The sequence below is a fragment of the Kogia breviceps genome, chromosome 12 (assembly GCF_026419965.1).
Source record: "Kogia breviceps isolate mKogBre1 chromosome 12, mKogBre1 haplotype 1, whole genome shotgun sequence".
Lineage (NCBI taxonomy): Eukaryota > Metazoa > Chordata > Mammalia > Artiodactyla > Physeteridae > Kogia > Kogia breviceps.
Window position 1 is genome coordinate 30,968,939 of NC_081321.1, and position 14,837 is coordinate 30,983,775.

Here is a 14,837-nt window from a genome sequence, read left to right on the forward strand (position 1 = left end):
TAGATAAATATATACTACGGATATAAACTATTATTGCTGGATAGCTTAGTGCTGAGCCAATATAATATATTTATATGGTACTTTCCACATTAATAAATGGATTATCTCAACTGCTTTTCACAATAGTCTTCCAACACTTTCCCCATTTTGTATTCAACAATATTGATATTTGGAAATATTAAAGTAGCAGTCTAAAATTACTCAGTAAATGGAAAAACTGAGAAAAGTACAGCTGTTTTCTTGGGAGAGATAATGTATTGTTTGTCAGAGAAATTTAACTTTTATTTACTCAAAATCCTGGTGTACTGGGTATTCTTTTAATCTTTTTTTTAATATCTGAGAAAATGTTTAGCTTACCATAGTATCAACCCTTTTATTTCAATAATTACTCAAATACTGTTATTGCTTTCATTGTTATAACAGTATTTATTTTGTTTACAATTAGGACACAATTACTTTCTTTTAGACTAAAATAATACATTTTTGTGTATGTATGTTCACTTAAATGGCATTTGTGACAAATAATTTAACTTGTATATATGTACATTTACCACTTTGGCAGGCTCTTCCTTTCTTTTTGCAGCTCAGTAGTGTTAATTATTCTAATTCCTTGGTTTCTAAATTAAATGAAAGTCAAGATACTTTCAGTCCATCATATGAAACAGCACAATTTGGACCATCACTTGAAAGATTAAACAGGTAAGCAAAGATGTTGAATGTAATAACCTGTAGCATTCTTTCTTTGAACTATTAATTTGACTTTTAATAGATACAAATATTTTTTGTTAGAAATGTAAGCAGACCTAAATATTACTGCTAGAAAAAAAACACTATCAGTAAAATGTAGCGTTTTACTAAAACATTTATAAGTAATTATTTTCTAATGTGCACATTTACCTTTCATTTATTTATTTTAAAACATATTTGGGGCCAGGAGGTTTTGTACTTGTTTTATAATCTCCATGAATTACTAGTTTCTTTTGCTGTGTCATAATCATATTAATTTCTTTTTAATATTTATGATAGTTGATCAGTGTCTTATTTTTATTTTCTAGATGTCTGTATATAAACCCTAGTTATTTGTTTTAAATCCATTGAACTTGTCAAACCAGTTTGAATTACTCTTGGTAATTGTGGTGAGAAACCTTGACTGTAATCCTACCCCAGTCTTCTTCATGTTAGTAAAAGGCAACCCTATTCACTCAGCTGCTTAAGCCAAAATAAAAGTTGTCCTTGATTCCTTCCTTTTCTTCATCTTCCAATATACATTTCACCAACAAAGTATTGTCATTTCTGTATTCTAATAAACTTTAAAATTATTTACTTAACATTTTCATCTCAAAGGGTTCCACCCCAGTCTAAGCAACCACTGCTTCTTGCCTGGAGAATTGTGATAGCCACAAAACAGTTCTTTTTGTTTTCTCTTTGTCCTGAGATAAATTTTTTTTTTACAACTTTATTGTATAATCAACGTACAACAAAGTGAACTTATCTGAAATGTGCACTTCAATAAGTTTTGACCTGTGTTAAAAATAATGAACTTATTTATCATCTCCAGTAGTTTCTGGGCACCTTTGTAATCGCTTCTTTTGGTCACTTCACATCCCTTACTCCTGTCCCAAGACAACTGCTGATCTGCTTTCTGTCACTATTGATTAGTCTTTAAGTGGCATCATACAATATGTTTTCCCTTTTTTTGTTTAGCTTTTTTCACTCAGCATAATTATTTTGCGATTCATCTATATTGTTTATTGTATGTATCAATAAGTCTGTTTCTTTTTATTGCTGAGTAGTATTCCACTGTGTGGACATAGCACAATTTATTCATCTGTTGATGGACATTTGGGTGTTTTTCTCCCAGTTTTGGCTATTCCAAATAAAGCCACTATGAACATTGATGCTGAAATCTTCATTTGGACATATGCTTTCATTTATTTTGGGTAAATATCTACAAGTGGAATAGCTGGGTCGTATGGTAGGTGTATGTTTAACTTTTCAAGAAACTGACAGACTGTTTTCCCAAGTGATTTGTGTCATTTTTACATTCCCATGAGCAATGAGTGACAGTTCCATTTGTAACACATACTTGACAACACTTGATACAATCAGTTTTTTAAAATTTACACCATTCTAGTCAACATGTAATGGTGTTTCATTGGCGTTTTAATTTTGCATTTCCCTAATGACTAATGATGTTGGCATCTTTTCATGTGCTTACTAGCCATTTATGTATCTTTGGTGAAATGCTTACCCTTTTCATTTTCTTAATGGTGTCTTTTTGACACCAAACTTTTTTACAAAAGTTTTAATTTTGATGAAATCAAATTTATTAATTTTTAATTTTATGAATCATGCATATGATGTCAGAGTTAACAAATCTTTGCCTAAGACAAGGTCAGGAAGATTGTTTCTTATGTTTTCTTCTGTCTTGTAGTTTTAAATCTAATATTTTTTATTATTATTTTAAAAAATTTACTTATTTAATTTATTTATTTTTGGCTGCATTGGATCTTTGTTGCTGTGTGCGGGCTTTCTCTAGTTGCGGCAAGTGGGGGCTACTCTTTGTTGAGGTGCACAGGCTTCTCATTGTGGTGGCTTCTCTTGTTGCAGAGCACAGGCTCTAGGTGCACAGCCTTCAATAACTGTGGCACGTGGGTTCAGTAGTTGTGGCTTGTGGGCTCTAGAGCACAGGCTCAGTAGTTGTGGCACAAGGGCTTAGTTGCTCCGTGGCATATGGGATCTTCCTGGACCAGGGCTTGAACCCATGCCCCCTGCATTGGCAGGCGGATTCTTAAGCACTGTGCCACAAGGGAAGCCCTCAATCTAATATTTTTGAGTTAATTTTTATGTATGGTGTGAGGTAAGGATCTAATTTCATCATTTGCATTTGTGGAAAGAGAAGAATAACTTTTCCCCACTGAGTGCTTTGAGACTTTTGTTGAAAATTAATTGACCAAAAATATGGTTTTTTCCCCTGTAATCTCAATTCTGTTTTATTTATCAATCATGTCTATCTTTGTTTGTCACACTGTATGCTAAAGCTTTAGTATACGTTTTGAAATTGGGACTTGTATTAGTCCTCCAATTTGTTCTTCTTTTTAAAAAATGTTTTAGTTTGTCTTAGCCCTTTGCATTTTCATATAAGTTTTAGGATCAGCCGGCCAGTTTCTGGGGAAAAAAATGTTTAATTGGATTTTTATAGGGGTTGTGTTGAATCTATAGATCAATTTGGGAGAAATTTTAATATTTTAACAATAAAATTTAACAATTTTAACAAAGTGATTCTTCTAATCCATGAGCATGAAATGTTTCTCCTAATCAATTTTTTTGTATGTCATAGCAGCTTTATTCTTAATGGCCCCAAACTTGAACTAACCCAGAAGTCCATTAAGAATAGAATATTATATAATATTCATATAATGGAATAGTACACGGAAAAGAAAAAGAATGGACTGCTAATATATGTAATAGCAAGCAAGAACATGAATAAATCTCAACACAAAAAAGAGAACCATTGTATAATTCAATTTAAATGAAGCTCAAAGGCTAAAATAATATATAGCAACAGTAATCAGAATGGTAGTTACGTTTCAAAGGTATGGACTTGGAGGGACATGAGAGAGCCTTACAGTGTGTTTGAAGTGTGGTTTTCTTTCTCTCCAGCTTTAATGACATAACTGACAAATAAAAATTGTATATATTTAAAGTGTTCACTGTGATGATTTAATGTACATACATATTTTGAAATGATTACCACAATCAAGCTAATTAACACCTCCATCACCTCACATAGTTACCATTATTGTATGTGTGGTAAGACCACTTAAGATCTACTCTGTTAACAAATTTCCAGTGTAAATATAGTATTAAGAACTATAGTCATCATGCTGTACACTAGATCCCCAGAACCTACTCATCTTATAACTAGAAATTTGTACCCTTTGACCAATATTTCCCATTTTTCCCATTTCCCAGCCCCTGGTAACCACCATTCTACTCTCTGAATTTTTGAGTTTGGCTTTTTAGATTCTACATATAAGTAAGATCATACAGTATTTGTCTGTCTGTGTCTGACTTTTCACTTAGTAAAATATCCTCCATGTTTTTTCATGTTGTCACAAATAGAAGGATTTTCTTTTTATGGCTGAACAATATTCCATTGTATTTAATCTTCTTTAATTTTTCTCAGTAATTTACAGTAGTTTTCAATGTATAAGCCTCATGGTTATATTGTTAAATTTATTCCTACATATTTAATTCTTTTTATGCTGTTGTGATTGGAATTATTTTCTTTTTTTAAAAGTTTTATTGAAGCATAGTTAGTTGATTTATACTGTGTTAATTTCTGCTGTACAGCAAAGTGACTCATTTATACACACACATACATGTATATGTATATATATATATATACACACACACATATATATATTCTTTTTCATATTCTTTTCCATTATGGTTTATCACAGGATATTGAATATAGTTCCCTGTTCTGTACAGTAGGACCTTGTTGTTTATCCATCCTATATATAATAGTTTGCATCTACTAATCCCAAACTCCCAATCCTTACCTCCCCCCAAGCACCCCCTTGGCAACCACAAGTCTGTTCTCTATGTCTGTGAGTCTGTTTCTGTTTCATAGATATGTTCATTTGTGTCATATTTTAGATTCCACATATAAGTGATATCATATGGTATGTCTCTCTCTTTCTGACTTACTTCGCTTAGTGTGATAATCTCTAGGTCCATCCATGTTGCTGCAAGTGGCATTATTTTATTCTTTTTTATGGCTGACTGATATTCCATTATATATATATATATATATGTATATATATATATATATATATATATATATATATATATATTAATCCATTCATACATCAGTGGACATTTAGGTTGTTTCCATGTCTTGTCTATTGTAAATAGTGCTGCTATGAATATAGGGGTGCAGGTATCTTTTTGAATTATATTTTTTTCTGGGTATATGCCCAGGAGTGGGATTGCTAGATCATATGGCTACTCTATTTTTAGGTTTTTTGAGGAACCTCCATACTGTTTTCCAGAGTGGCTGTACCAAATTACATTCCTACCAATAGCGCAGGAGGGTTCCCCTTTCTCCACAACCTCTCCAGGATTTATTTGTAGCCTTTTTAATGATGGCCATTCTGAATGGTGTGAGGTTATACTTCCTTGTAGTTTTGATTTGCATTTCGCTAAGAATTAGCAATGTTAAGCATATTTTCATGTGCCTATCGGCCATATGTATGTCTTCTTTGGAGGATTGTCTATTTAGGTCTTCTGCCCATTTTTTGATTGGGTTATTTTTTTTTGTTACTGAATTGTAGGAACTGTTTGTATATTTTGGAAATTAAGCCCTTGTCAGTTGTATCATTTGCAAATATTTTCTCCTAATCCATAGGTTGTCTTTTCATTTTGCTTATGGTTTCCTTTGCTGTGCAAAAGCTTACAAGTTTGATTAGGTCCCATTTGTTTATTTTTGCTTTTATTTCTATTGCCTTGTGAGGCTGACCTAAGAAAACACTGGTACAATTTATGTCAGAGAATGTTTTAACTATGTTCTCTACTAGGAGTTTTATGGTGTCTTGTTTTATATTTAAGTCTTTAAGCCATTTTGAATTTATTTTTGTGTATGGTATGAGGGTGTGTTCTAACTTCATTTATTTACATGTGGCTGTCTAATACCACTTGCTGAAGAGACTGTCTTTTATTGTGTATTCTTGCCTCCTTTGTCAAAGATTAATTGTCCATAAGTGTGTGGGTTTATTTCTGGGCTCTCTATTCTGTTCCATTGATCCGTATGTCTGTTTTTGTGCCAGTACCACACTGTTTTGATTACTGTAGCTTTGTAGTATTGTCTGAAGTCTGGGAGGGTCATGCCTCCTCCTCTTTTCTTTTTCCTCAGGATTGTTTTGGCAATTCTGGGTCTCCCATGGTTCCATATAAATTTTAGGATTATTCTAGTTCTGTGAAAAACGTCATGGGTAATTTGATAGGGATCACATTAAATCTGTAGATTGCTTTGGGTAGTGTGGCCATTATTACAGTATTAATTCTTCCATCCCAAGAACATGGGATATCTTTCCATTTCTTCGCATTATTTTCAAGATTTCCTTTATTAATGTTTTGTAGTTCTCAACATATGTCTTTCACCTCCTTGGTGCGGTTGATCCCTAAGTTTTTTTGGGTTTTTTTGATGTGATTTTAAAAGGTATTGATTTTTTTACATTCCCTTTCTGATATTTCATTGTTAGTATAAAGAAATCCAACTGATTTCTGTATGTTAATCTTGTATTCTGCTACCTTGCTGAATTTATTTATCAATTCTAGTAGTTTTTGTATGGCATCTTTAGGGTTTTCTATATATAATATCATGTCATCTGCATAAAATGACAATTTTACCTCTTCCCTACCAATTTGAATACCTTTTTATTTCTTTTTCTTTTCTGATTGCTGTGGCTAGGACTTCCAATACTATGTTGAAGAGAAGTGATTAGCGTAGGCATCCTTGTCTTGTTCCACATTTTAGCGGGAAGGCTTTCAGCTTTTCACCATTGAGTATTATATTGGCTGTGGGTTTGTCATAAAAAAGCTTTTATTATGTTGAGATATGTTTCCTCTATACCCCCTTTCATAAGGGTTTTTATCATTAATGGATGTTGAATTTTAACAGATGCTTTTTCTGAATCTATTGAGATGCTCATGTGGTTTTTATCTTTTCTTTGGTTGATGTGGTGTATCACATTGATTAATTTGCATATGTTGAATCATCCTTGTGACCCTGGGATGAATCCAACTAGGTCATGGTTCATGATCTTTTTTAATGTGCTCTTCGATTTGGTTTGCTAATATTTTGTTGAAAATTTTTGTATCTATAGTCATCAAAGATATTGGCCTGTAATTTTCTTTTTACTAAAAAACCAATGGGTCAATGATGAAATCAAGGAAGAAATTTTAAAATGCCTTGAGGCAAATGACAATGAAAACACAACCAAACAAAATCTATGAGATGCAGTAAAAGCAGTTCTTAAAGGGAATTTCATAGCAATACAGGTCTTCTTTAAGAAACAAGACAAATGTCAAATAAACAACCTAACCCACCAACTAAAAGAATTAGAAAAAGAAGAACAAACAAAACCTAAAGTTAGCAGAAGGAAGCAGATAATAAAAATCAGAGAGGAAATAAAATAGAGATTTAAAACAATAGAAAAAAATCAGTATAACAAGAGTTGCTTCTTTGAAAGGGTAAACAAAATTGACAAACCTCTGGCCAGGCTCACAAAGAAAAGAGAGAAGACGCAAATAACGAAAATAAGAAATGAAAGGAGATGGGCTTCCCTGGTGGTGCAGTGGTTGAGAGTCTGCCTGCCGATGCAGGGGACAAGGGTTCATGCCCCAGTCCGGGAAGATCCCACATGCTGCCGGAGCAGCTAGTCCTGTGAGCCATGGCTGCTGAGCCTGTGCATCCAGAGCCTGTGCTCCGCTACAGGAGAGGCCACAACAGTGAGAGGCCTGTGTACCACAAAAAAAAAAAAAAAAAAAAGAAAGGAGAAATCATAATTGATACCACAGAAATACAAAAATCCATAAGAGATTACTATGAACAATTATATGCCAACAAATTTGACAACCTAGAAGAAATGGACAACTTTCTAGAAACATACAGCTTGCCAAGACTGAGTCAAGAAGAAATAGATAACTTGAACAGACCAATCACTAGAAATGAAATAGAATCTGTAATTTAAAAAAACAAAAACAAGAAACAACTCCCTACAAACATAAGTCCAGGACTAGATGGCTTCAGAGGTGAATTCTACCAAACATACAAAGAAGAACTTGTACTGATCCTTCTCAAACTCTTCCAAAAGACTGAAGAGGAAGGAACACTCCAAAAGACATTCTATGAAGCCATCACCATCACTCTGATACCAAAACCAGACAAAGACACTACCAGAAAAGACAATTACAGGCCAATATCTTTGCAATTATTTTGTTAATATTATTTTTGGATTATTCATTGCTAGTATATAGTTATACAATTTTGTATATTGAAATTGTATCCTTTGACCTTGCTGTATTATTAGTTCTACTAGTAGTTTTATGAGTTCTTTAGGATTTTCACCATATTGGATTATGCTGTCTATAAATATAGATATTTTTACCTTTCCCCTTTCAATCTGAATGCCTTTTGCTTCTTTTTGTTGCCTGACTGCAGTGACTTGAACCTCTAATACAGTGCTGAATAGCAGCGGCAAGAGTGGGTGTGTTTACATTGTTCCGAGTCTTAGGGAAAAAGCATTTAGCCTTTCACTATTAAGAATGATATTAGCTTTAGGTTTTTTGTAGGTGCCCTTTGTCAGGTTGACCTCTATTCCTAGTTTATTGAAAGTTTTTATCATGGATTTTTGTCAAATGCTCATTCTGTGTCCCTTGAGATTATCATGTAGTTTTTCTCTTTATTAATATATGTATTACCTTATTTTCAAATGTTAAACCACCTTGCCTTCCTGTGATAAAGGCTGCTTAATTATGTTACATAACCCATTTCATAAAATGCTGGATTTATTTTGCTATTTTTTAATGATTTTTACATCTATATTCATGAGAAATATTGGTCTGAATTTTTCTTGTGATGTCTTTGTCTGGCCTTGGTAACAGAGTAATACTCCTGGCTTCATTGAACGAGTTGGAAAGAGTTTCCTCCTCTATTTAATGGAAGAATTTGTGGAGGATTGGTTATTTCTTCTTTAAGTATTTTTGCACCTGGGCTTTTCTTAGTGGGAAGACTTTTAACTAATAAGTATTTTTATTTTTAGTTGTTATAGGTCTAATCAGATTTTAAAATTTCTTCTTGAGTACTTTGTGTTAATGTGTGTTTTTATAGGAATTCATCCATTTCATCAAAGTTGTACAATTTGTTTGCATAAAGTTGTTCATAGTATTCCCTTGAAATCCTTTTAATTTCTATAAGGTAAGTGTTGATATCCTTGTTTAACTTGTTTAATTCCAGATCTGTGTCTTTTCTACTTTTTTTCTTGGTCAGTATAACTAAAGATTTGCTAATTTTATTTGCTAAGTTTTGAGTTTCATCAATTTTCTCTATTTTTTTTCTATTCCATTGATTTCTGCCCTAATGTTTATGATTTTCTTTTTCTACTTACTTTGGATTTAGTTTGGCCTCCTTTTTTTTTCTAGTTTCTTAAGGTGTAAGTTTAACTTATTGATTTGATATTTTTCTTCTCTTCTAACATAGACATTTAAATCTGTAAAGCAGTGCTTAGAGGTCAACCAATGATTAGTTGGAGGTTGTGTTTAAACACCTTGAGCTAATAAGACTTCCTCTTGGGCATAAGACCTTACATTCAGCCAGGTATGAGTGGATACCTCACATTCAGCCAGGATGAGTGTTATTTTTCAAAGACATTTTGAAAAATGTCTTTGAGAGGCATTGTTTCCAACTAGAAGTTTGCTGTCATTCTTATCTTAATATCTGTATATATATAATATATAATTTTCTCTTTTTAAGATTCTTTTATTGTGGATTCTCTACCACAGATTTTTTTATGGTGGATTTCTCTCCATTAGGATTAGGATGTTTGTTTTCTATTTCTTGTGTTTGCACTGTGTTGAGCGTCTTGGATCTGTGGACTTCTTATTGTTTTTACAAAATTTGGAAAAACTTCAATCATTAATTTCTCAAATATTTTTTACATATTTTTCCTGATTGCTCTCTCCTGTGTGTGATCACAGCCTTATATATGTTTGAAGCTTTCCAGACCACCAGGGATGGCTGAGAGTTTATGAAAGCCTATTTGTTTTCTAGATCTCTCCATGAAATTTCTGGATCGTTTTTTGCTTTCTCCAAGTATTATAGCTGTAGGCAGCTGCAATGTTAGCCTATCCTGATGGTCTGCCACCAAGATAATGATCGATTTTGACAAATTCCCTGGGCATGGGGCTCCCCCATACCCACTTCCAAACTGCCTAGCCTTGGTAGTGCTACCAGCCATGGAGCTGGGGATGGAGGGAAGCAGCCCAAGGCTAAAATTCCACAGACTCCCACTCTTCCTACTAAAGTTTAGTAGTTTTACCTGCTTCTCAGTTTATTGTATACCTTTGGTCACTCCACAGATTCTGAAATAGGTTTTTTTTGCAAATGTTATTTGGTTCTGTTGTTGCTTAGAGTGGGGAAGAATTTGCCAAGCTTCTCTGTCAATTCCAGAGGTCCTGCTCCTCATTGATTAATTTTTTAAATGTTAAATCAGTCTTGTATTCCTGAGATAAACCCCACTTGGTCACAGTATGCTATCCTGTTTATGTATTCTTGGATTTGATTTGCTAAAATTTTGTTAGGAATTTTTGAAATATATTTTTTTCTAGGTTTCTTTTTATTTTAATATCTTGGTCTGATTTTGATATCAGCCTAATGCCAATGTCATAGAATGAGCTGGGAAGTAACCCCTCCTATGTAATTTTCTGAAAGTTTGTGTAGCTTTGGTATAATTTGCTCCTTTAATGTGTGGTAGAGTTCATCACTGAGGAGTTCTTTTTGTGGGAATGTTTACTTTTTACTATAAATTTCACTTCTTAGTAGATACAGGCTAGTCAGATTATTTTTAGTGAGATTTGATAATTTGTATTGCACAAAAAAAGTATTCACTTAATCTGTTGTAGAATTTATTGATTTCAAGTTATTCATAATATCCCCTTACAATGCATTTAACATCTTTAATATCTGCAGTGATGTCTTTTCTCTCATTGATAACATCTCCCTTTTTTCTCCTGATTATTCTGATTAGGGACTTACCAATTTTACTTATCTTCTGAATGAATTAACTTTCAATTTCACATATTTCTTATTTTTTTAGTATTCATTTCAATGAATTCTGCTTTTATTTCCATTTGTCTATTTATTTTGGATTTAATTTACTTTTTTTTTCTGGTTTCTTAAGGTGAAAGGTGAGGTCATTGATTTGAGACCATTTTTTCTTTTGTGTGTGTGTGTGTGTGTGTTTAGTGCTATCAATTTCTTGTTAACCACTGCTTTTGCTATATCCTACAAGTTTGATATGTTTTGTTTTAATTTTCATTCAGTTAAAAAAATTCTAATTTTCCTTTTGATTTCATTTACAATCCATGAATTATTTAGAAGTTTGTTGTTTGGTTCCTAGAAACCTCAGGCTTTTCTGTTATCTTTCTAAATTAATTATATTGTGGACAAGGAAGATGCTTTATGTGATTTGAATCCTTTCAAATTTATTGAGATGTATTACTGTTAAGAATATGGTTTACATTTAATGTGACAATTGATATGGTTGCATTTAAGTCTGTTCTCTTGCTATTTGTTTTTTATTTGTCCCATATAATTTTGTTCCCCTTCCCTCTTTTTCTGCCTTTTGAGTATTTTCTATGACTTAATTTATCCCTTCTGTTGGCTTATTAGATATAACTGTTTTTTGTTTTTCAGTGATTGCTTTAGATTTTATAGTATATGTTTAATTTATCATGGACTGTTTTCAAGTTATATTATGCCAATTCAAATATAATATGAGACTTATAATGGTATGCTTCTATTTATTTCTTTTAGCCTTTGTGTTGTTGTAGTCATACATTTTACTTATATATATGCTATAAATCCATTATTCTTTTTGTTTTAGAGAGAGTTAAAAAATAAAACAATTTTTTATATTTAGTTCAAATTTATCATTTTTGGTGGTCTTCATTATTTTGTGCAGATCTAGATTTACATCTGGTGACATTTTCCTTCTGTTTGAAAGACTTTCTTTAACATTTTTTTATAGTGTGGGTCTGCTGGTGATTAATTCATCTCTTGTATATTTTTAAGTCTTAATTCTCTTCTTTTTGAAGAATGTCTTTGAGTACCATTGTTTCCAACTAGAAGTTTGCTGTCATTCTCATCTTAATATCTCTGTATATATAATATACAATTTTCTCTGTTTTTAAGATTTTTCATCATGGATTCTCTACCACAGATTTTCTACTGTGGATTTCTCTCCATTAGGATTAGGATGTTTGTTTCCTATTTCTTGTGTTTGGGCTGTGTTGAGCTTCTTGGATCTGTGGACTTATTGTTTTTAAAAACTTTGGAAAAAATTCAATCATTAATTTTTCAAATATTTTTTCTGATTCCTCTCCTCTCTTCTTTGGGATCCCAAATAATATGTAAAATAGTCCAAATGAAGTTTTGTAACAGTTTGCTAATGCTTTATTTATTTTCCATTTTTTCCCTCTCCTTTCATTTTATATATATTGTTAGATCTTCAAATTCACTAATTGTATCTTTGGTATCTAATACTGGTAAATTTATTCAGTGTATTTTTTATCTCTAGAAGTTTGATTTAACTCTTCTTTTTATTTTCCTTGTATCTATTCATCATGCTCAATCTTTCCTTTAGCTTCTTGAATATAGGGAATATAGTTAGGATAACTCTTTTAATGTCTTTGTCTATAAATTATATCATTTTGTATCATTTCTTAGTCCATTTCTAATAACTGATTTTCCTCCTCATTACAGATTTTAACTTTCTGCTTCTTTGCATTCTTGTGAATTTTGTTTAGATTCTATACATTGTGAATTATCTTTTTGGTTTCTGGAAATCTTGTATTCCTATAGATCATCTTAAGCTTTGTTCTGGGATACAGTTTAGTTACTTGGAATTAGTATGATTTTATTGAGGGTTGCTTTAAACTTTGTTAAGCAGGACCAGATACACCTTCAGTTTGTGGTTACTTTGCCCCCTGCTGAGGCTATACTCTTCTGAGTCCTCTCCCATTTCCTTTGAATTACAAGGTTTTCCACTCTGGTTGATGAGAACACAAAATTTTCCCATCCTTGTGTGAGTTCCTGGAATTGTTCCATCTTCTCATTTTGGGTAGTTCTTTTTCCCAGCCTTGACTAATTGCTTCATATTTATGTGCTGGTCAGTACTTGGTTAAAGATTTGAGAACTCTCTGTATATCTCTGGAGCTTCCTCTTTTTGAAACACCCTCCTTCATGGTACTCTGCCCTGTGAACTCTATTTTCTGTAGTCTCCCTGAACCCCCAGCCCTATTTCCTGAAGAAGGGTAATCTGTGGGCTCTGACTAGATTTCCCCTCCAAGTATTCAAATATTCTGTGGCTTGGATACACTCTCAAGGTAGTAAGCTAGGAGCAGTTATAGGGTTCATTTGATTTGTTTTCTCTCTCTCAGGGATCTTTATCCTGTTTTACCTGATGGCCCATGTCTGAAAATCATTGTCTCATGTATTTTGTCTAGTTTTTTAATTTGGTCAATTGGGAGGATAAACCTGGTCCTTTTTACTTCATTTGGGTAGTCAGAAGACCTGAAATTCATATGCACCCAGCAATTAGACTGATATTTTCCAAGGCAGAAAGCAGTCGATTTACTTTTGTACTTGGAACCTTTCAATGTTTCTTATTCCTCTTTTCAGAAATAAAGCTCTGCATGATTTTTGGCCCTTTTGTACCTTTTAAGCCTTAAGTCATAAGTTTTCTTTTACTGATTCTAATCTAGCTTTATTCTTCTTCTTTTCATTTCCCAAACATGCTGCAGACCTTGCATTTGTTATTATTCCATTCCCCAGGGTGTGCTTACTCCTTTCTTCACATGTCTAATCATTCTGTAATTTTAGCTTATTTGTCACTTCCTTATTAGGGACTTTCCTGACCAAACTATCTGAAACAGGACCTCCGACATGTTATTCCATTACGTGATTTTGTAACAGTTGTAAAGGCACTATAATTATCTTTATTTGTTTAATTCTTTATTTTATTCATTGTACTTATTAATGGTTAATTATCTTATTTGTTTAATATATCTGTTCACTAGAATATAAGCTATATTGTCTCCTTACCACATACTAGACATACATTAAATATCTGTTGAATACTCTTTATTTAGATAATAAATTTATCCCTATTTTGGTACATAATTTTCATGAATTTTATATTTATCTATAGGAAAAATTAAATTGTTAAGGAAACTGGATGGATTTGTCTTAATAAGACTTTTAAATTTTTAGCATCATTTCTGTCATTTGTACAAGTAACAATTCTTCCCAACATTTGGTCCCCAACTCAAATGCCACCTGCCTGATTTTTCTCAATCAAAAGAATTTCTTCTTTCTATGTACTATAGTAACAATTTACTGTAGGATAGCACTTTTCACTTTCTAATTTTCTCTTACCTCTTCTAGACTATTTCTTGTGAGCAATGACTGTGCACTATAGACTTCTGTATTGCCTACATCTTTTGAGTTAGTGATTATCCTGAGTCTGAATGCTTCAGATAACCTTTTAAAATGATGATTTACATTTTGTAGTATGCTTTCTAACTTACTAAGAGCTTTTAAATTTATTTTCTCATTTAGAGTAATAGAAATTCTCTGGTGTTGGTGGTGTATATTATTGCATACTGTAGGTTATGCCTTTTGGTAATAACAGAGTAGCATTTTTCTGCCCAAAATACCAATGAGACCCATATTGAGAAATAATGTAGGATCATGATCAGTGTGAATTCATGGACAAAAAACCTCTCTCTCCTTAATACCAAACTGAAATATTTTATCTCTCTGTCCCCAACACATGGCTCACTGCCTAGAACAGAGTAGGTGTATTTGCTCATCAAATATTTAATAAATTAATTATAAATAAAATTGGAACTCAATCAGAATTTCAGCAGTCTATGTTCCTTCTAAATTTCTTTGGTACCTCCAATCTCTGGAACAAAACCAACCCAAAGTAAATTTGTAGATAGTCAAAGGCAACAAAATTCATAATACCTTGATTTCTAATTAACTT

At 32.5% G+C, this 14,837-nt stretch overlaps 1 protein-coding gene across 1 annotated transcript in view; it reads left to right on the plus strand.

Moving 5' to 3' along the window:
• Positions 1-14,837, plus strand: part of REDIC1 (regulator of DNA class I crossover intermediates 1) — a 57,686-nt gene that overhangs the window by 16,937 nt on the left and 25,912 nt on the right. Inside the window, 1 exon segment of the mRNA XM_059082265.1 lies at positions 584-699. Within this exon segment, the coding sequence (XP_058938248.1) occupies positions 584-699 (116 nt within the window).